A 23,824-nucleotide genomic window follows, 5' to 3' on the forward strand; every position below is an offset into this window, starting at 1 on the left:
GGAGGGGAGGGGAGTAGGAGGCAGACAGGCAGGCAGAGACAGACAGGCAGGCAGGCAGGCAGGCATGGGTGTATATGTATATTACTGGGGGAGAAAAAGAGAGACCTGTTCCTGAGCTCAAGGCTCATATCACATCACTAACTGCCATTTGAACATTTCAAAAGGCATGTCAGTCAGGATGTCTAATGTAGAACTCATTATCTTTCTTTCAAAATCCTCTTCTGAAATTCCTTATTACTGCAAAGGGCACCTCTGTCCTTCTAGTCCACTGACTTTGAAACCTGTGTCATCCTCATCTCTATACTTCCCCTACATATCCAGTCAGTTACCAAGGCTCATAGTTTCTGTCTTCATGTCTCTCACATACCTCCTCTTCTCTCCGCTCATACAGCATCCTCCCTTGTTCAGGTTCTTTCATTACCTTTTACTTGCTCTATTACTGAAGTCTCCTAATTGGTCTCTCTGCTTCAGGTGTCTCTTCACTCCAGTCCATCCTAGCCACCAAAGAGACTTTCCTAAAACATAAGTCTGATTGTATCACTTTTTCCTTCCTTAGTATATTGCATTGGCTCCCTGTTTCCTTTGGGATCAAATATAAACTCTTGCATTGAGTATTGAAAATTCTTTAAACCTAGCCTTATCTGACCTTTGAAACCTTAATATACATTCCTCCATTCCATGTTTACTATGGTCCAGTCACACTGCTACTATTACTAACATAGTACCTCATCTCTGTGCTTTTGTTCTGACCGTCCCTCTTGCCCAGATTGTTCTTCATCCTCACTTCCACCTTTTCTAGGAAGAAGCTCCTGATTTCCTTCTAGATTCAACTTAAGCACCTCTTTTTTGCTTGAGTCATTTCTTGGTCCCCTCAGCATCTAGTGCCTTCCCTTTCAAAATTGTCTAATATCTGCTTTATGTATGTTTTTATATACCCATATATGTATGTTTTGTACCCTTTTCACTATTAGATTGTGAGCTGTTTGAGGGCAGGATCTGTTTTGCTTTGTATCCCCAGTGCCTGATGCCTGAGACTCTTTTTAAAAAAAACCTTTACCTTCCATCTTAGAATCAATACTGCGTATTGGTTCCAAGGCTGAAGAGTAGTAAGGGCTGGATGATGGGGGAAAAAGTAACTTGCCTAGGGTCACACAACTAGGAAGTGTCTGAGGCAAGATTTGAACCCAGAACATCTTGTCTCTAGACCTGATTCTCAATCCATTGAGTCACCTGGCTGCCCTCTAAATAGACTCTTAATAAATGTTGGTTTGGTTTATAATTTGTGACTCTCTGTCTTTCTATCTCCTACCATTTGATTGCTCACTATCTTGAGAGCAATATTGGTGTTATCTGAGATTTCAGTAGTTCTCATTATGCTAGTGAGAGCCATTGCCCCTCTGCCCAGAAGATGACTGGCTTAGAATCTCAGCTCCAGCTCCAACTATCCCCAAATTACCCCTGATCCTCAGGATCCTCTTCTATAAAATAATGGTGATAATATTTGGTCCCTCTACTCTATGAGATTGTTGAGAAGAAAGTAGGGATTTTTTTTTAATTTTAAAGCTCTACTAACAGGTGTTACCTATTTTAAAAACAAAATTATATTGGATAAATTTTTGTATGTGTGCCATATTTACTTTTCCTCTATAAAATTTAGACCCTTTGAAGATTCCCTTTTGTCCTCGGCACAGAGTGAGCACTTACTAAATCAATATTGATTGATGGAGCTATCTTTCCATCTTCATAGTGCCTGACTAAGAAGCATTTTTTGAATTGAGTTGTAGTAAAAGCTTTTGGCTTCTTAAGGTGGAAACAACATATTGGTATGTTTCTGTTCTGCCATGGCCTGGTTTTCGATGGACATTTTAGAAGTCAGTCTAATCCCATCTCTTCATTCTCTCCATTAGGGAAATGAGATGGCTAGTGGTAGAAGGAGCTGCCTTCAGGAACCTGGCTCATTAGCAGCAGCTCCAGTTCTGAATCCAGGTTTCCTGATTCCTAAACCAGTTTTCTTACTATTAAATGAATCACTTTATAATTGGCCTAGCACTGAAACTCAGTCATAAAACAGACTGTAACAGTCCGTTGTACATATAGTGGGCTTTAAATGTTGGCGTAATTGAACTGAATCCTGAAAACAAGGATTCCCTGAGAATACAAGGGAGAACCTAACAAGAGCTCACTGTAAGAAGATGGCTGGGTGTTCCTCTCATCATTAAATAACTATAAATTTCATTGGTTGTCACATTTTTATAGCTGGGGAGAAATGTCACTTGCCTAATAAACCAGTTTTTTGGTGTTTTTTTTGAAGCAGCTCATGGAAGACGTAGGATATTTACTGAAAAACTTTGGTTAATTGCTTTGTTTGTCACCGTTAAATTAGTTGAATCCTAACCCTTAAGCTCCATCATTCAGAACAAAGGAACTGCTAAGAGACGTTGGAAAAAAACTTTTCCTTGATAAGTCCTTGAAGAGAGAGGCTATTCTTGCTGTTTGCCCATGTTGGCTTCAGTCTAGTACTATCTGGGGATCAGGAGAGCTGGGCTAGATTTCACCTTAGAGACTATACCTGCCCTGAGACTACTTTAAAAAAAAAAAAAAAACCTCCAAAAAAATAAATAAATAATTGTGGCTATGTGCTTATTAAGTATACCTGGGCCCCATCTAGTGGTGGTTAGAATGTCTAAGTTAATCAGTTATGGAATGGGCAGAAAAACCTTTCCAGCTTCAGGAAAATCAATTCCCAGTATTTTCAAAGTTACTAATAGACATTAAGAATTTAGTAAATTTTCCTCAGTCATAGGGTCATTGGTCTCTCCTTTGTGACGTTATTTGTAGATCTATTGATGCTTGTATTGTAGCAGCAGCAGAAGAAGAAGAAGTAATAGTAACACTAATAACACCTACATGTACTTTTTGTTGTTGTTCCATCACTTCAATTGTGTCCAATTCTTTGTCATCCCATTTGGGGTTTTCTTAGGAAAGTTACTAGAGTGTTTTTTACCATTTCCTTCTCCAGCTTATTTTACAGATGAGGAAACTGAGTCTGACAGAGTTAAATGACTTGCCCAGGGTCACACAGCTATTAACTGTGTGAGGCTTGTCTTGAACTCGGGTGTTCCATTCTCCAGGCCTGACTTCTGTCCACTGTGCCACTTAGCTGCCCTTCTACAAGTACTTAATACCATTTTAATTTAGGAATAAAATGGAAATTTGCAAGATGTTTTCAGTTTCTCTATAATGTCTTCATTACTGGTATCTTTCAGACCTGATCTTGAAACAGAACCAGAGAGAAAAATATGCACATAATATAATCAGTTAGCAAACATTTATTAGGCACTCTCTATGTACTAAGGACTGGAAATAAGACTACAAGCAGATAAAAAAAAACTACCTACCCTCAAGGAACTTACTTTCTTTTTTTTACTTCAAAAATTCTTTATTTCCCCAATTACATGTAATAACAATGTTCTACACATGTTTTCTGAAATTATAAGATCCCTCCTTCCTATAAAAAGCTTGCATTTCTAGAACAATATTAAATAATAGTGGTGGTAATGGGCATCCTTGCTTCACCCCACCCCGATCTTATTGGGAAGGTTTATCATCATTGCAGATGATTTATACTGATGGTTTTAGGTAGATACCACTTATCATTTTAAGGAATGGCCCATTTATTTCTATGCTTTCTAGAATTTTTAATAGGAATGGGTATTGTACTTTTGTCAAATACTTTTTCTGCATCTATTGAGATAATCATTTGATTTCTGTTAGTTTTGTAACTGATGTGGTCAATTATGCTGACAGTTTTCCTAATAACAAATGAGACCTACATTTCTGGTATAAATACCACCCGGTCATAGTGAATGATCCTTGTGATATATTGCTGTGGTTTTCTTGCTAGTATGTTATTTAAATTTTTTTCATCTATGTCCTTTAATGAAATTGGCTTATAATTTTATTTCCCTATTTTTGGTCTTTCTGGCTTAGTTAACAACATTATATTTGTGTCGTTCTATTTCCTATTTTGTTAATCTGGGCAATTTATATTTTTGTAAATATTCATCCAAAGGAATTTATTTTCTAACGGGGAGAGGAAAAAAGAAGCCGAAAGGGGGAAGGGAGAGAGATCCATGGTCTGATATAAAAAAGTCTGGAGTGGAGCCTGGTGAGGAATAAGACCTGGCTGACCTTAAAAAGAGATTCTGGAGGGACTCTCCAATCAGAAGAACAGACCACAGGGGTGGAAGGACCTTCCAAGTATGTCCATTTCAGGACTAACAAACCTTCTAGGATGAAGATAACTCTGAGTCATGGTAGAGAAAGTGTAGAGTGTAGCTATGGATGTAGAGAGTGAGTGACTGAGTGTGTGTGTGTGTGTGTGTGTGTGTGTGTGTGTGTGTGTGTCCGTGTCCTATAGATCTATGTATTTCTGATTCAATGATGGCTTCTTGTAGGTCTGGAGATCATTAGAGCTAGAAAGAAACTTAAATGACATCTGATCCTCCACCATCCCTGCCACTCCATCTACAAATACAGAAGCTGAGCCGCACAGGGCTGGAGTGACCTGATATTGGTTAGGTAGCTAATTAATGTCAGTGTTGGACAGAAACCTCAGTTTAATTCCAAGTCTACTGTGTGAAATGAAGTGTCTTGCTCACTAATTTGAAGAACTGGCTCTTGCATTTTTTTCCAAGTATTTGGGTCACTGAAGCAGCCTGGTGTATACAGTACAGTGGTTTTCAAACTTTGCAGGTGCAGAACCCTAGGATACTCTTTAAAATTATCGAGGACTTGCTGTAGCTATAGCTTTAAAATTATTGAGGATCCAAAGTGGATAGAACACTAGTTCTGCAGTTGAGAGGAACTAGGTTCAAATCTGGCTTCAGACACTTCCTAGCTGTGTGACCTTGGGCTAGTCACTTAAACCAAGTTGCTTAGCCCTTGCCACTCTTTTGCCTTGGAAATTATATTTGTATCCATTCCAAGAAAGAAAGTAGAGGTTTAAAAAAACATTGAGGACCCCAGAGAGCTTTTGTTTATATACGAGTGATGTCTATTAACATATACTAGAAATTAGAACATCTTATTATTAGGAAAATAGTTTTGACCTCCTGGACCACTTAAAAGTGAGTTGAGGAGGACCCCCTGGCATCCCAGGACCAAACTTGGAAAGACCTCTGATATATAGACTGTGTGACCCTCAGCAAGTCCCAGGCTGTCAAGTGCTCTAGTCTAAATTATCAACTTGCACTGGTAGGGAGAGTTCTCTCCTCTAGGAGTTCCCTATATCAATGAAATCATATGTCCTCTCTTTATCCCCAGCTAGATAATATATTTCAAGAGTCTAGAATGATCGAGTCATCATTTCTCATGTTCAGAGACCACTTATTGCCTGCCTGATAGGTGGAATGGAATATTTATTTCCATTAGAAGTTTATCTCATCATTCTCATTCACAATGTTTCCCTTGAAGAAAAGAGACTGGTCTCGGGTTGGTACCTGAGTAGAGAAGCTGAGTAGTGAGATCAGGTCCTCACCTTAAAGACCTATGCCATCTTAAATTCATGGCAGAGATATGATGTTTAAGATGTGTTGGTACTTTTTTTAAAAAATGTGATTGTATTGCTGAAAGTCAAATAGATGGACCAACATTTATTAAAATCCTTTTCGTGTTCTCTTCATTCTCCCCTCTAGAGCCCTTCCCCCCCCCCCAAAAAAAAGAATCATTTTTCCATCTATTATTTGGACGGGGAGAGAAAGGAGGAGGTATAGAAAGGTACAGAGGCACTTTTGATCTTAATGGGGAAAAAGGACAATATATGAAAAAATGACATATACAAATGAATATAAATAGATAGCTAATGATTTTGATTACCTAGAGCTGGACCAACTATGTCAGTGGATGAAAATCTTGATTTCAATTTCTTAGTTGGCATTCTCACCATCTCTGTTTACTCTAACTCTAAATTACATCCTGTAACTTGAAGCCCAGGAAGAGCTGAAAGGAAGTTTGAGGTTCCCTGCTTTTAATCTAAAATGATTAATTACCACCGATATCCCTGGAAGAGGTATAAACCAAACAGCAAGGAAGTTTAAAAGAGAGTCTTTATGCAGGCTCGTGTTATGCAACTGATTTGGCAACCCCTTTGTTCCCCTATGAGTGTGTGTCTGATTGTAGATTTGTTTGGTTTTTTTCCTAGATATTTCTTCATATGGGCATAATTTTTTATCAGTAATGGATCTGGCATGTGTGTCTGTATACATGAATTTATATCTATTTAGTTGAGAGTGAATATAGAAGTAAGAGGGCAGCATAAAGTGCCTTGACCTGGAATCAAGAGGACAGTTAAATCTAGCCTCAGATACTTACTAGCTGTGTCAACCTCGGCAAGTCACCTAATCCAGTTTGCCTCAGTTTCCTCATCTGCCAAATGAGCTGGAAAAAGAACTGGCAAACTGCTCCAGTATCTTTGCCAAGAAGACCCCAAAAGGGGTCACAAGAATTGGAGATGAGTAATGGACAAAACGATGACAGCATAAGAGTAAAAGATGAAATGTCCCAGAGTACTGGCTCTCTAGACAGAGGACTTGGTTTCAAACCCTGCTTCTGTCACTACCTGTGAGGCCAGGACCAAATCATTTGACCTTCCTAGATCTCAGGTTCCTCATCTCTAAAATGGAGGTTGTGGAATACATGTCCTCTTTGGTCCCTTCCAGAGCCAATATCAGTCATCCTGTGTCTATACTTCCCATGATTTCTTGAATAAGATTGAATAATTGAATAAGATTGAAATTGAGTTGAACTTCAATTCCCGTTCCTTTTCTTCCTAGAGGTAATTTATTCCCTCTACTATGTTTCTGGGGAAATTTATTCTTTCTTTCTTGACTTCCCCCCTCAGTTTTAGGAGTAGAAATTCCCTATCCTCTAAATGGTTGGCTACCTTCCTCTTCTGTCTTCTGCTCTACAGACTTTTCTCTCTAACAACACATGTAAAGAAACAGCAGTCACTGATTCTCAAAGGAAATTCTGGGTCTATTGAAATGTGAATTCAATTCAAGAAGCTGATTTAAAAATTTGTCTTTTGTTGTTTTTGTGCATTTTATGCATATTCTTTACATCTATCAATTTAATGTGTTCACATTTATGCATATTTATGCATATTGTGCTGTCTGCCAGGCAGAAGGTGTTAGCCACGAGGGATGAAAAATTGGAAATCAAACCATTCCTCCCCTCAGGGAGCTTACTAAGGAGAGACAAAAAGAACAAAAAAATTAAATATGAAATATATGCAAAATAAATGCAATTTGGGCAGATGGGGCACAACAACTGAGGAGATCAGGAAACATTTCTTGGTTTCAGTGATACTTGAGCTGAACTGCTTTGAAGGGAACTAGAGGCTTGAGAATAGAGAGCATTCCACACATGAGGGGCAGTTTGTACAAAGGCATGGAGACCATCATCCTCAGTGGTCAACAGCAAGTAGATTTGTTTAGCTGAACCTCCATGTGTGGGAGGGACTATGATATGTAAACATCCTGAAAAGATAAATTGGAACCAGATTATGAAGGACTTTAAGTAACAGCAAGATGGCACAGTGCATGGAATGCTGACCTTCCAGTAATGAAGACAGGAGTTCAAATTCAGCATCAGATACTTCCTGATTGTATTACTCTGGAGAAGTCACTTAACCTCTCTCAGCCTCAATGTCCTGTCTATAAAATGAGAGTAGTATTAGCACCTACTTCCCAGGGTTGTTGGGAGGATCAAATGAGATGATATTTGTAAAATGGTTTGCAAACCTCAAAGCACAATGTAAATACTAGCTATAATTGTTGTTATTTTTATTATTACCAACCACAGAAATTTGTTTTGGACTAGAAGAAATAGAAAATCGAGTCAGTTCCATGCTTCAGGCACATTAATTGAGTGACTGTGGAGGATCATTTGGAAAGGAGAGACCAGACAAAGGGAGACCAATTAAGAGACAGAAGCAATAGTCTATTTGAGAACTGAGTGATGCCTGAATTTGGGTGGAAGTCATGTCAGTAGAGAGATGTGACAGTGGAGAATACATAAAACTTAGCAACTGGGCATGAGGGTCAGTGGGTAATAGCCAAGAATGCCCCCTAGGTAGCAAGCCTGAGTGATTAGAATAAGAGTTCTTAACCTGGGGAATCCATGATTAGAATTCTAGGTGTCTGGGAACTTAAATGGGGGGGGGGGGAAACATGGCATCTTTATTTTCATTGACCTCTAATTGAAATTTAGCATTTCCTTCAAATTTGATGTTTTTAATTCTGACAAGGGTTCTATGAGCTCCCCCAGGCTAGTGCCAAAGCATTTCATGTCACCAAAAAAAAAACACCTGGATCAGGAGGGTGGTGATGTCCTCAGAAGAAATAATGGTTAGAATGAGGGGGTAGGTTTTGGTGAGTAAAGTAATGAGTTCTCTTTGGATATATTGAATCTGAGATGCCTAAAAATGTCCAGAAGGTCATTGGAGACAGAGGACCACAGCTCAGGAGCGAAGTGCCACCTAAGACACTGTTGTTGATGTCCCTGGGTATGAAAATAGGAGAGAAATAATCATATATGAAAGAATTAACACTGATCTGTGATAGCTAACACTTTCTTTTTCTTCGGCATCTCTACTACAGGTTTGAAAAAGGACGCATCTACACATTTATTGGAGAAGTTGTTGTTTCTATGAACCCTTATAAATCCTTGAACATCTATGGAAGAGATACAATTGAACAGTATAAAGGGCGAGAGCTCTATGAAAGACCACCTCATCTCTTTGCCATTGCTGATGCTGCTTATAAGGCAATGAAGAGGAGATCAAAAGACACTTGTATCGTGATATCAGGTATGCTGGAGAAGGCTATTGGGCCTCCTATGGTTTTTCCTGATTATTGGTTCATTTTTACACAAGTACAACCCATGTGGGCTCCATTTTATTTTGTGATTTTTAATCACTATTATTTAATTTCAAGGGTTCTCAACCTAGAGTCTGACTTAATTTTATATATTTTAAGAACTATTTCAATATAATTGGTTTCCTTTAAAATCCTATATATATTTTTATTTATACCAGTGGTTCCCAAACTTTTTTGGCCTACCACCCCCTTTCCAGAAAAAATATTACTTAGCCCCCTGGAAATTAATTTTTTTTTAAATTTTAATAGCAATTAATAGGAAAGATAAATGCACCTGTAGCCATCACCGCCTCCCTGGATCGCTACAGCACCCACCAGGGGGCAGTGGCACCCACTTTGGGAATCACTGATTTATACATTTGAAAATTTATTCTGAGAAGGATCTATAAGTTTCACCAGAAGGGGTCTGTGACTCACACAAAAAGGTTAAGAACCCTTGTTTTATAAAAGCATTTCCATGGGTGATAAGTCTACCTACTTATAATTTCTAGTGGGTTATATACTATTATTCTACTCTGTTTGTATATTGTGACCATATCCTCTGAGGGGGGGAGAGATTCTGGTGTGTTTAACAGCTCTGTATAGATTGCTTGCTTTCTTTCAAGTGGTTTCTTAATGCTACATTCACTAACTGAATGGCATGAATAGCCTCATAGAAATTGTTATTGCTAGAAAGATGAAACCCATCAAAGACAAAAGTGACTAATCCAAAGTTGAACTTAGTAGAATCAGGAGGCAAAAAAAACCCAAAACATTTGTGTGTTTGTGTTTTGTGTGTGTACAACAACTACAAAAAAAAAAACCTGAACACTGAATAATGAAAACAACCAGTCTTAGCCTTGGAGAAGAGATGACAAGATGGATGTCCATCCATCCTTTTAGTGGTGAGGTGGGAGACTATGGGCACGGCATGCTGGATATGCTGTTAGGTATATTTAATAAACTAATTTTGCTAAACTATTCTTTGATATTTATTTTGAGTCTTTGCAGCTTACTGGATATAGGAAGACAGGAAGGATACATTAGGAAATCAACAAGATATAAAAACAAAAACTATCAATAAAACTTTTCTTAAAAGATAAGAACCACATACAATAAAATTGGTTAAATCTGAATACTTCCCATTGGTAGACTATCAACAAATATGTGAATTATTGCCCAGGGACAGAATAAGCAGGAATGATTTACTAAGTACTTTCCTACTATTTCCTACTATAATAGTAATCTATAATAAGAATAAACAAAAAATTGTAGTTTGTGGTTTTGCACATAATTTTTTGCATTTGTTTATTCAAATGTTTTTGGTGGTGGTGGTTTTACTAAATATATAATTAAAAACCTGAAAAAAATAAACAAAAATCAATAAACCTATAGCTAACCTGTAACAGAAGAAAGTCAAATTAATTAAATAAAAAATGAACAAGTTGAAACCACAAAAAGCAAAGTAATTATCAAAACTTTCAGTTAAGGAGAGATCATCTTGATTTTTATCTTGCCACTGGACTTTGATGATTCTGGAAGAGAGAGTGATTTTGTAATTTGACGCTGATTTTGTGCCCCTCTCCCTCACTTACATCCAATTTAATCAAGAATCAAAAGGCATTACCAGTGATGTCATTTTGGTCCTCTTCAAGTATGGCAGAAAACAACCAACCATAACTTAGCTAAAGAAGATCCTTACTCTAGAAACTATAAACCAGATACTTCTTTACCAGCTATATTTGCCTTCATTGAGTAACAACTGCTGACTTTTAGCTATTGTTTGTCTAGTAGTAAGCTCATTGCTCATGGAACTGGAGATGAAATCCTATATAGGCTCCCTGCCAAGAGGCCCTTCCAGAATCAGGATCATGATTGTGCTTAAGTACATTTTTCTTGTATGAAGCTGCCATATTTTTACTAAAAATTTCATATCAGAAGGGCAGTGAAGTAAGAGATGAAAGAAGTTTCTGCCTTCTCCTTAGGCTTCCAAATTGAGTCCCATGGCCATTGCCATTGGAAAGACACAGTTTCAATGAAAAATTTAATCTTTTCCCATTTGTTGTTCCCTGCACCACCTAGCTGTCCTCTTTTCCTTTACCATAGCCCTAAGAAGGGCTATAGTTACAGGGAAGTTACACTGGAAAAACCTGGTCTAAGATGTTCTCATGTTTCTATGTTGATGCTTTTTGTTGTTATATCACATTCATTTTCAAATATATTCCCTCCCCTCCAGCCCAGCAACCCATCTGTTGTAACAAAGAATGACAAAGGGAAAATATGATTTGGGCAACTAGGTGGCTCGGGGGATAGAGTACCACACCTGGAGTCAAGAAAGGCCTGAGTTCAAATCTGCACTTGAACACTTGAGCTGAGAAACCCTGAGCAAATCACTTAACCCTGTTTGCCCCAGTTTCCTCGTCTTTAAAATGAAAAGAAGAAGGAAATGGCAAACCTCTCCAGTATCTCTGCCAAGAAAACCCCAAATGGGATTACAAGAAATCTGACCCAACTGAAATGACAGCAGCAACAATACAGACAATCAGCATATATTAACTGTATCTAGCATTGTTCTTCCTCTCCTTAATCTTTTCCTATAGAACAATCATCTTAACTGACATACAAACATTTGTTCAGCCATTCCCCAATTTCTGGCTAACCACTTTAGTTTTCCATTTTTTTGCTACCATAAAAAGTACCACTGCCAATATTTTGGTATTCACGGATGCCTTCCCTCTCTCCTTAACCTCCCTTGGTGTATATAGACCTAGAAAATATATTTACAGGTCAAAGAGTATTGAAATTTTATTCACTTTTTTCAGCCTAATTCCAAGTTGCTTTCCAAATAACTGAATCAGTTCACAACTACGTCAACAATATGTTAGCATTCGTGTTCTTTTACATCCACTTTAACACTAAATGATAATTTTTCTGGATGTGTGGTAAAACCTCAGTTATTGTGATTTGCATTTGTCTAATGCAATTTAGGAGCAATTTAAAACAGCCTTTCATGGTTGTTAATATTTGATCATTTTAAAACCATTTGTTCATATCTTTTGGCCACATATATATTGGGAAACATCTCTTGGTTCCATATATTTTCTGTTAATTTCTTATTCAGCCATGATATCAGGTCCTCATCAGAAATATTAGATACAAAGATTTTCCTCACAATAGTCTGTTTTCCTTCTTATCCTCACTGCACTGATTTTGTTTGTGCAAATAATATTCAACTTCATGGAATCAGAATTATTGATTTTCTCTTTTGTGGCCTTTATCCCTTGGTTGGTAAAAATTCTTCTCTCGGCTAGTTATAAAAGGCACTTCACTTTTTTATGATATGATCTTTTTATGTTCAGGTTGAATATCCATTTTGAGTTTATTGTGGTATATGCTATAAAGTACTGGTTTAAATCTAATTTCTGCCAGATGTTTTCCAGTTTTCACAGCAGTTCTGTTTGATGGAGTCCTTCTATGGATAGTAATGTTTTTAGGACTTAAAAAACACCAGATTAATGAGTTGGATAGCTTCTAATTTTGGTTTATTTATGTAGCCAATATTCTCTCTTTTTGTTTAAACTCTTACTTTGTCTCTTAGAATTGATACAAGTATGGTACCGGCAAAAGTGTGGTTAAGGGATAGGCAATTGGGGTTAAGGGACTTGCCCAGGGTCACACAGCTAAGGAAGCATCTGAATTCAGATTTGAATTCCAGGTCCTCCTGACTCCAAGTATAGCACTCTATTTATTGAGCCACCTAGCTGCCCGTCTCCCTGCCTCCCCTCCCCTATTCCCCCAGACAATGTTCTCTTAATGCAAAGCTCTTGAACTAAAAAAGGATGTCTTTCCCAAGGACCCAATATCCCAACCTCTATACTAGAGGCAAAATTCGTAACTCTGCAAACCCACTTGTGAACTCTCCTATTCCAGTTTAGGGTTTCGATGTAAGAAGTTTAATAAATCTATAATACTTCACAAACTGTGTCTGGATGAATGCCCCAGGACAATCTGTCTAGGACTAAGACACATTCTAGGATCCATTTGAAATGCATGTAATTAAAAAGGACTGTCCCAACAAAACCTGGACGGCTGACTACCTTAATGGGATTTGCCCGTCATATCTTTTCTATCCTACTCTCTTCCTCTTTTCTAACCCTTGACATTCTGCTCGCCATCTGTCAATAAGAAAAGGAATCAGTTTTATATACATGAGGGGATGAGGGGAGGCAAGGAATGGTCATAGCGAAACAGTTATATGAGTATGCATTTTTCTTTTAACCTAACACCTCTCCCAGGCTCCCTAATAATTTGCCAATGTTTTCTATTCCTCCTGCCTTTCTTGTGTTCAAGGCTACCTCACGTTTATATTCCTATGCATGTATATAAAATCCTCTTTATTCCAGTATTTACCATTAGATTTCTTTTTTTTAACCCTTACCTTCCATCTTAGAATCAATACTGTGTATTGGTTCCAAGGCAGAAGAGCGGTAAAGGGCTAAGCAATGGGGTAAAGTGACTTGCTCAGGGTCACACAGCTGGGAAGTAGATTTCTAATAGTTGCAGCATTGGAGCTAACTCTCTTTTTTTGCAAATAAAGAATGTTTTTCTGTATCAGGAGGACAAACTACGAATGGGAAGTTATTGGCTTTCCCCTTGGAGGAAGCAGAGATGTACTGAATAGCAGTGTATAAGCATATATACCACATTTGGTTGACCTGGCCATTTTTTGTAATGGTGTCATCAATATATCATAACTCAGTGCTACCAGAAAGTTGCAAAATCCCATTTCTAACTGATTAGGTTTTTTTTTTTAATATGGTTCCTATAATTCACTTCCTATCACATCTTTTCTTCTGCCATTGTGTTTTTGCCTAAGTCATCATGGAGGAGGGGATGCCTATAATGTGATATAATGTGAACCTACCTGGTGTTAAAAGGGGAGGTTACTGTTAACCAGAGGCTTTGTCCACAGATGTAATTGAAGAATTGAAAAAATATATTTCGAAGGGAAGCTTTGGAGTAAAAAGTAGGCTACTATAGCATTTTGTATCGGGAACAATTGTTCCTTTGTGTACAGCACAATACTCTGGGATTTCTGTATTCATAGGACACCTAGACCAAATCCTCTACAAACTGAAAGCCTCCTTTAGTAGTAATAACACCATATATTGATGTAGCATTTCAGACTTTTAAAAGGACTTTCACCTCTGTTATCTCATTTGGTTGTCATGACAACCTGGGAGAGAAGGTAGGGCAGTTATTATTATCCTGATTTTACAGATGAGTAAACTGAAGCTTAGAAAGAATGTGTGATTTCCCCCAAGGTCATGCCTTCAGCTGGGCAAGGTCAGCGAGCCCAGATTAGATCTCACATCTCTGATTCCTAATTCAGTATTTTTTTGGTACTACACCATTCTCAAATATTCCAACTCTTTTTTTTTACTGAAGACACTAAATATCATCCTTCTCTTTTATTGCCTGAAAGAATCACATTTTTTTCCTTTCCTTTTTTTTTAACTCCCAGAGGCCTTAAAGTTCTATTTTAGGTCAGTGATCTTGACAGTGAATGTCTTCTCAATCCCTATAAATCAGTGGTTCCCAAACATTTTTGGCCTACCACCCCCTTTCCAGAAAAAATATTCCTTAGCCCCCTGGAAATTATTTTTTTTAATTTTAATAGCAATTAATAGGAAAGATAAATGCACCTGTGGCCATCACCGCCTCTGTGGATCGCTGCAACACCCACCAGGGGGCAGTAGCTCCCACTTTGGGAATTACTGCTATAAATGTTCCCATTCTACTTGATCAAGCAGTCAGTCCTGAGAATTATTCATCTTTCTAACTAAGAAGATTATTTTGGACCTTTTATTTCTTGAATTTAAAAAAAACTTATAAATCTTGATCCTGCATTTTTTTTTCATTTTTTCAGTAAACAGTTGTTATTTATAAAACTATAAAAAATATTCTTTCTAAAACTATAGGAAATTTAATATTTAAAACTATCATTTTAATCAATTTATTTTATAGAAAATTTATTATTTTTAAAACCAGAGGAAATGTATTTAAAACTTTATAATTTTTAATCATTTTATTATTTATTTAGAAATTATTATTATTTAGAAAGGACAAATAAAAATTTATCCTTTCTAAAACAACAGGAAATCAAATATCATTTCAAAAGAATTAAATAATTCAGAGCCCATTTGATTATGGGTAAGGAGAGTCATTTTGAGTGGCCAACGATAACATTTGATGATGTGGTTTTTAAAAATATGTAGCATTTACAGTTTCTTCTTTGAGCTTGAATGATGACTTTACCCGCTGTGTAATTCATGTGTATTGGTTTATTTTAGGTGAAAGTGGTGCTGGGAAAACTGAAGCCAGTAAATATATAATGCAGTATATTGCTGCCATTACCAATCCCAGCCAGAGAGCTGAGGTTGAAAGGTAAGCCTGTATTTTGCATATTACTATCAAATACATACATATACATTTCTACTTTCTAAGCCACTATACGTGTATATGTAGACATATAAATATATGTGTATGTAAAATGTATGTGTATATGTATGTTTGTATTTTTTCCCTAAGCTTACATCTTTAAATTCTGTTCAGTCATTCACTAAATATCTGTCGACAACCAAGCCACTTCAGTCTTACTGGGTAATGAATACTTACCTATTGCTATAATTAAAGAGGCAGCAGCAATATTTGGAAAGAGCTCAGGGTTTGGAGCCCAAGTCCCAGATTCCAGCCTCTGGTTGCCAAACCTCTCTGCTTCTGTTTCCTCATCTGCAAAATGGGGATAATAATATCTGTTCCTCCTGTGTGTTTTAAAAATGAGATCATATTTGTAAAGTGCTTTGCTAACCTTCAAGTGCTCTATAAATGCAGGCTAGTTTTATTACTAAATACCTCTCGGGGAACAGTGAGCTCAAAGAGATGGAAAGCATTTTGTAACCCAGACAAATCTCTCTAGAAAGTATCGGCTCTTGTTAGTGAGTATCCACATAAAAGTTTATATTGAAGCAAATGGAGGTATTGAGCTTCTAGCATGTAAATGGTAGCTCACAAAAACCCTTCCAAGTCTCTAGCCACAATTAAGAACAATTTGATGCCTTCCTTCCAAGCCCACACTTTAGTGAAGACCCATCATGAATGGAGCATTCGCAGAACCATTTTTCTTTTAGAGACTGATTGATTTTTACATGCATACTTATAAATTCTAACCAAATTAGGATGACCATCTGTGGTCATGGGTTTAAACAAGTCTAAGTAGTCCCAGGGTGAGGTCTGAGTAGAGAACAACCCAAGATTTTTGCCCGATTCACATCCTGTAGGCATTAAAGCCAAGTACCCTATAAAAATCGACATAGTAGCCATCCTCATGCCAACATGTGAAATATGACCATAAAGCTATGAGAAAACATCAATAGAGAGCCTGTGATTTTATTGGTAAGGCTCTTCCTTTCTCCCTGAGCAGATGTACTTCCTCTACACTTTACCAGGTGGCCTTCATGCACCCCAGGGTTAAAAAAGGGATCACCAAGTGGTCAAAATCAGGTTGGAATAGGCATTACACCTGTGATTTCATTGGTAGCAGGAACTCCCAAGGAAGGGAGATCAACCTTCCAATTCAGGTCAATGTCTTCCCTGGATTAGAGAGTCACCTGGAGCTTTAGCCTCAGACTCAAATAGAAACAAACTCCATGGGCTCCATTTGACTTAGAAAACCATAAATTAATATTATCTTTATTATAGTTTTGTTAATTTTGTTAAATATTTCCCAATTACATTTTAATTGGGTTGGACCAAAACAACATCTCCTTGGTTTAGAACATTTATAGATTAAATGACTTTCCCAAGGTCTCTCAGCCAGTATACGTCAGAGGCAGACTTGAATCTAGGTCAGGGACTACTCTCTATCCTCTCAGTCTACCACACTGCCAATATGTAATGAACTTCTCAAAACTTAGCTTGGCTGATCCTCAGGTGACAGACATACAGTCTGTTGTGGGAAAGGTACTCAAAACCCTTACTGATTGGAAGGAACTGAAGGAGCCTGAGCTGTGCAGGCATAGCTTTTGAGACCCCAGGCTCTCCTCTGTGCCTTACAGGTATCATCAGCAGATGACTTCATTGGAAAATTGTCAATTCATTTTTTGGTAACTCTACCAGAATGAAAAATTCCATTTGAGTGTTCTTTTCCCAGTAGCCACTTTGGGAGGCATAGACAGTCCTACGTGCTGCTAATACTCAGGATGTTTTCAGAAATTCCCTTTGGGAACTGCCTCTAGAGACTTTGGTACATTCTTTTGAATATCCCCCAACAGTGGCAAATCTCTGTCCTTTGAGGATTTTATTTGAGGGAATAAAATTAACCCAAGTTGGGGGTCAATACATTTAAATAGCACCACACACACACACACACACACACACACACACACATATATTTTGGTGGGACTGCTACTGAATCACTTCTTTGCTAGGCTATTATGGCTTTAAGAGGCAGAAAGTGTCTAGACTTTTAAAAATGCATTTCAGAGTCTGTTACTATGTTCTTTCACTCCTCTGTACCCAAGGGTGAAGAATATGTTGCTGAAATCGAACTGTGTACTGGAGGCCTTTGGAAACGCCAAAACCAACCGTAATGACAACTCCAGTAGGTTTGGAAAGTATATGGATATCAACTTTGATTTCAAAGGGGATCCTATAGGAGGACACATCAATAATTATTTACTAGAGAAGGTAAAATGTACCTAATTTCTGAGAGCAAAGTTATGTTAAATTCGTGGTTCATTTTCCCAATACATTTCTTTTAATGCTTAAAAGTAGTTTCTTATCCTACCTTCTTTTCCTTCCCTCTAGTAAAAGCTTTCCTTCTTGGCAAAAGATCTTTTCTCTCCTATATTTTTAAAATCATCTTTTTGTTGTATAATATCAAATGTGAAGATGCTACATGTTACATAGATAAAATTTCTCTTTTCCGCTTATTCTTCATGCTTTCAGACTTGGGGCCTGCATTTTGGGTAAGGTGCAAGTGATCAAATTGAGAGGTTATTTGCAATAATGTCATAATCTTTCTAATGATTGCAAACCACCATTTCCCATGTTTTTATTTAATGCTTTTGAAATCATGTTATTTTCTTTGCCTGCTTTCCATTTGCTCACTCTTATTTGCTATTTAATATGGACTTATTGAGAGAGAAAAACTTGGGCCTGACATTTACTATTTTATATTTAATAAAAATTGAGAATATGTTTCATGCTATTCCATCCATCTGACTATAAGGCCAAATTGCCCAAAAAGTGTGCAAAGCACAGTCAGCCAGGGTAGCTAAATCAGTCTTGATTGCCAGGAAAAAAGATATCATAGAGCCTGAAAATCATATACTCTAATGCTCTGATTTTATAGATCAAATAATACTTTATAGGCCTATCTCACTGCTTTGAATTGGGCTCTGAAATAAAGTGGCACGGAGTAGGAAGCACAGGTAGCAGACAGTGCTAGCATTCATGATGTTCTTTTAGATTGGGGTGTAAAATGATCCCCCATCACTTTCTCTTAGAAGTTTCCTGCTTCTCTCGATGGTAGCATAATCGACATTTTGTCTAGATTGAATCTCTGCCAGATGGGGCACAGCTGTATTTTCAGAATCCCTCGAGAAGGACATAGAAGGCGCTGAGTATTATCATTGTGTTTTTCCAAAGGGCTTCCTAGGTTCTCCAATTTGCCTTCTCTGTACATTAAATATAGAAGATCCTTCTGAAAATGTTTTCACCTAAAGCCATCTTTAGAATTTTTTTTTCATTTTGACCCACTCAGCAGTCTCTGATCATTTATAGATAATTGCTTGATTTGAGACCAGTGGTGTCTGTTAATTAAAATCAGGGTGTAGACATGGGCACATGGTAGTCTTATTGTGCCTTTCCCTTGACTTTTAAGGATAGGTCTCCACTTAAGCACTTATTCCATTTCCTAAGGCAATCTTAAGACTTTGGGTAAGGAACACAGTAGCTTTGCATCCCCTAAAACTCAGGATCCCCTTCTTTAAGGAGTAAGAAATTGACCAGAAGATAATGTCCCAAATGGATATTACACAAGAAAATCTGATGGGAATTTGACCATAATACAGATAGGATCCTCAGAGCAATTTTTTGTTTTATCTTCTGTACTACTAGAGGTTGATATTCAGAAAATAACCATTTTACCATATCTGAGAATATGTGTATTTTTCTTAGTCTCGAGTGATTGTGCAGCAGCCGGGAGAAAGAAGCTTTCATTCCTTCTACCAGGTTAGTTGTTCCTTGTTGAACAAATAAGTAATTGTTTATTTTGTTATGCAGGGAAAAAATGTTCTTTCCTGCTTTCTCAGAGCTGATCAATGTTTTCGTTAGATAATCTTGTGAGTATTTAACTGGTGGCATTGCACTACTTGGATAAACTCCATATCTCATTGCCATAGGCAGTCCAGCCAATTAATTTTAAAGACATGAAAGGTAAAACCAATAATATCCATCATAATATAAAACACAGGGCTTACAGACTCTTTGTTTCCTAGAAACTCGAGAATTTTATTATTAGAGAATTTATGAAACAGTAAATTTGGCATGTTTTAATTTGCAATTCATAAAATGGCTATTGCTACTGCTGTTGGAAAGGCAGCAGCCACAGTAATTGGATGATCTAGAAATGGTAATTAAATTAGTAAAAATATATTAGTATTATAAATATTTTAATGTATGTGATCTGTATGTAAAAATATGGCTCTTTTTAAAAATCTTTACCTTCTATCTTAGTATCAGTTCTAAGACAGAAGAGCAGCAAGGGCTGGGTGATCAGGGTTAAGTGATTTGACCAGGATCACACAGCTAAGGAAGTGTCTGAGCTCTGATTTGAATCCAGGTCCTTTGGATTCCAGGCCTGGCACTCTATCCACTGTGCTATCTAGCTGTCCCTGACTTATTTCTATAAACAAAAAATACCATTATGTATATTTTGCCATTCAAGAAGTATTTTTTAAAGCACTTACATGCCATGCACTGGGTTAAGTGCTGAAGTTGCAAAGAAAGTCCAAAAATGAATTCAAAATAAAAATCAGCCTTTGTCCCCAAGGCGAGCACATTCTAATGAGGAAGCTATGTAAGATATATACGGGGTAGATGAAGGAATCTGAAAGGGGAAGGCAGTAGCAGTTGAGAAGGGTTGGCTGGGAAAGATGTCTTACAGAGGATAAAATAGAAGTTCCATGTAAAAAGGAGAAACATAATTTTTCTTTGTTAAGAATAATAGTAGTCATAGCTAACATTTACATGGCACTTACTGTGTGCCACCCACTAAGCTAAGTCCCTTACAATTATTATCTTATTTGATCCTCACAATTACCCTGAGAGGTAGGGCTCTTATGATCCTCATTTTACAGATGAGGAAAACTGAGGTATGCAGTGATTAAGTGAGGTTAAGTTCTCAGGGTCACACAACTAGCAAGTCAGGTCTTGAACTCAGGTCTTCCTGACTCCAGGTACCATGGCTTTATCCACTACGTTACCTACCAGCCCCAAAAACAGCAGTAGCAGTAGCTGTGGGACTTAGTGATGTGGGATTTAGATCCATTCAATTGAAATGGACACTATAGCTCATTTAGTTGTCGCTATAACTCAGTGTAGCTGGTGAAATAATTATTTTTAAGGGGCATGACTGCCTCTTCCCATACCCACTCAGATCTATATAATTAGCTCCTTTTGTAGAGCAGGGCAGCCTCCATGGAGACAAGTAATTGCCTTTAACGATGCATTATATAGGGGCAGCTGTATGGCTCAGTGGATAGGGTACCAAGTCTAGAGATGGGAGGTCCTGGGTTCAAATCTAGCCTCAGACATTTCCTAGCTATATGATCCTGGGCAAGTCATTTAACCCCAATTGCCTTGCCCTTACCCAGGGGTCTGCAACCTTTTTGGCCGTGAGAGCCATAAACGCCACATTTTTTAAAATGTAATTTCCTGAGAGCCGTACAGTGCTCACAGTGCCGCTCCTGTAACAGTGCCTGAAACAAATGGACTTTATGGCTCCTGCAGAAAGAGCCAGATCTGGCCCTCAAAAGAACCAGATATGGCTCGAGAGCCATATGTTGCCAATCCCTGCCCTTACCACTCTTTTGTCTTGGAAGTAATTCTAAGACAGAAGGTAAGAGTTTTTAAAATGCATTTAAAAAAAAACTAGATGTATAATCAATAAAGTCAACAAGCATTTAGTAAGTTCTTACTATGTGCTAAGTGCTGCAAATACAAATATAAGCAGAAAGACAGTCCCTGCCCTTAAGAAGCTTCCATTCTAATAGGTTAGACAACCCATAAAAGTGCAAGGAAAAGTGTCAGGATGGGGAGAGATAAAGATACCTGGCCCAAAAGCATGCTAGAGAAAATTTGGAGAAGAATGAAGAGAGGACGGGTCTGGGTGTCCTCCTGCAGGCAGAATTCCTGGGAGGAACCAGCCAATCAAAGGTTGGGGATGGGGATGGGGGGGATCCCTTCAGGACTTGAGGTTCAGGAGTAGCATGAGCTCCCCATGTGAGGAAGTTTCTGTGACCTGGTAGAGAAAGTCTTCAGACCTTCAGTCAGAGACCTGAAAAGATGATGGAGAACTTCTGCTTTGGTGGACACTGCTTGTCTAAAGACAAATTAAGATGGTAGCTTGATTGAAGATAAATTGATGAACAGATGCTTGACTGCTGACCCAGGGCTGACAATTAGCTGGTTGAAATATATTTTGTTTCCTAAGAGATTGTTGGGTTTGTCAATGAGATGTTGCTATTGGTCAGCTAAGATAGATAAAACCTACCTAAAGTTATCTAAACCCACATTCTCCTCCCTCCACCCTGGATCCCTGGCTCCAAAATGAGTCCCTGGGTCCAGTCTCTGCCTCACTTATATAGGGCACAGCCCAATCGATCTCATGCATCTCATGCCCCAGGATGGCATCAGGAATCTCCCAAGATTCCAAGTGTCCAACTGCAAACTGTGCCCACAGGCATGGCTTCTGGCAAAACCTTGCAAAACTTAATTTACAGAGACCTGAAAAGATGCTTGAGAACTCGGGGCCATTTGTTTCTAATATACTTTATCACTTGTCACCTTCTTCATACTAGTTTTTTAGTTTTACATTTTTCTCATTCTAGTTTTTAAATCCTGAGTGACATCCCCTCCCCGTGTCAATCTCATTTATTTAAGGACAATTATTACATCACCGCAGAACAAATAACGACAACCACAGTTCATTTAAAAGCATTTGTGATAGACAGTGGAGGTGATAGGAGGCAGCTAGGTGACATGGTCAGTGGCTGCAAAGAATGCTAGCTTTGGAGTCAGCAAGGCTTAGAATCTTAATAGCTTACTTACTAGCTATGTGACTCTGGGCAAGTCCTTTAACTTCCGTAAGCCTCCATTTCCTCACCTATAGAACAGAGATAATAGAATCCACATCACAGGATTGTTGTAAAGATCAAATAAGATGAGGTTTGTAAAGTGTTTTGCAAACTTTTAAGTGCTCTATGAATGCTAGCTACTGTCCCCATTTTATAGATGAAGAAACAGAGCCTCCAAGAGGTTTAATGACTTGTCCATCATCTTACAACCGAATTATCAAAACTGAGATTTCTTCTTGAAACCTGGCTAACTCCCAAGTTTTATATTCTCTTTCTACTAGATGGCCTCTCAGGATCTTTAGCATAGCCTTTCCTGACAATCACATCTCAGTGGGAACAGAGATAGATGAAGCACTTAAGTGCTTGTTATATTCCAGGCACAATAAGAAGAATTTAGGGGTTTTTAAAACCCTTACCTTCCATCTTAAGAATCAATATTAAGTTTCCATTCCAAGGCAATAGAACAGCAAAGGCTGTTTAAAACAACAATGGGGTTTAGTGACTTGCCCAGGGTCATACACCCAGGAAGTATCTGAGGCCAAATTTGAACTCAAGCTCTTCCATCTCCGGATGTGGTTCTCTACCTGATGAGGCATCTTGTTGCCCCTAGAATTCAGTTTTTAAAACCTTTCTAGATTGCATCTGCTATGGATATTACAGATTTGTATATTATCAGTGTTGCATTTGGGCTTTTGTTGGAAATTCCCCTTGTTTTCAATGCCTTTGGTTTGGGTTGGGTTTTTTTTTCATGGTTTCAGGCTAATATGTGTGAACTTATAACCCAGAATGCCCTATCTAAACGAATGCCTTAGTGTTTTCCATAAATGATTCAGGTGAGACCTGCTTAGCTTGTGAGCCAGGTACAGTGATGAGGTTCCTTATTTTGAGTATCATTCAGCATATGACTTGGCCTTCTGATGCCTTTATTTCCACAGCAAGTGAAAAAGGACCTCACCTTCAGTTCCAAAGCACCTGTTGCCTAGAAACTGAGAATATTACAAGGGGTCAGAACCGCATTTCTAAAGAGCTGGGTTAGAACTGAGATTTTTTGCTACAGTCTTGAGGTCTGATTTCCTGACTCTTTTTTCAAGTTGTTTACACCACAACTGTATAATATTTTCCATATTGGAAGACATTGAAGCCATTTCTCTCCAAGGGGGGAAATTTTCATTGTCTAAAAGTAGGAAAAATGAAGGAATGAGAGAAAAAAACATTTATTAAGAATTTCTTATTGGCCAGCCACTCAGTTGGGCTCCTAGGATTTAGAAATTCAGAATGAGATGATACTTGCCCTCAAAGAGCTTACATACAAAAGTGAGAGAAGCATATACAGGAGAGAGGTGGCCAAGGATGGTGAATGGAGCCACTGGACAGTCATTTGTCATGCCCTCTCCTGTAGCAGTCACAGCAATGGTAGGAACCATCCCTGAGGGCAGGCATCATGCTTTTGTCTTTTGGGTGGAAGCAGTTAAAGATTTTGGTTTT

At 38.0% G+C, this 23,824-nt stretch overlaps 1 protein-coding gene across 1 annotated transcript in view; it reads left to right on the plus strand.

Annotated features, from left to right (window-relative positions):
• The window catches only part of MYO1D (myosin ID), a 399,069-nt gene that overhangs the window by 121,566 nt on the left and 253,679 nt on the right, over positions 1-23,824 (plus strand). Inside the window, exons 3-6 of the mRNA XM_044675574.1 lie at positions 8,642-8,869; positions 15,272-15,365; positions 17,501-17,666; positions 19,161-19,214. Coding sequence (XP_044531509.1) covers positions 8,642-8,869; positions 15,272-15,365; positions 17,501-17,666; positions 19,161-19,214 — 542 coding nt within the window. The remainder of the gene's footprint in view (positions 1-8,641; positions 8,870-15,271; positions 15,366-17,500; positions 17,667-19,160; positions 19,215-23,824) is intronic.

Source organism: Gracilinanus agilis, chromosome 4, assembly GCF_016433145.1.
Source record: "Gracilinanus agilis isolate LMUSP501 chromosome 4, AgileGrace, whole genome shotgun sequence".
NCBI lineage: Eukaryota > Metazoa > Chordata > Mammalia > Didelphimorphia > Didelphidae > Gracilinanus > Gracilinanus agilis.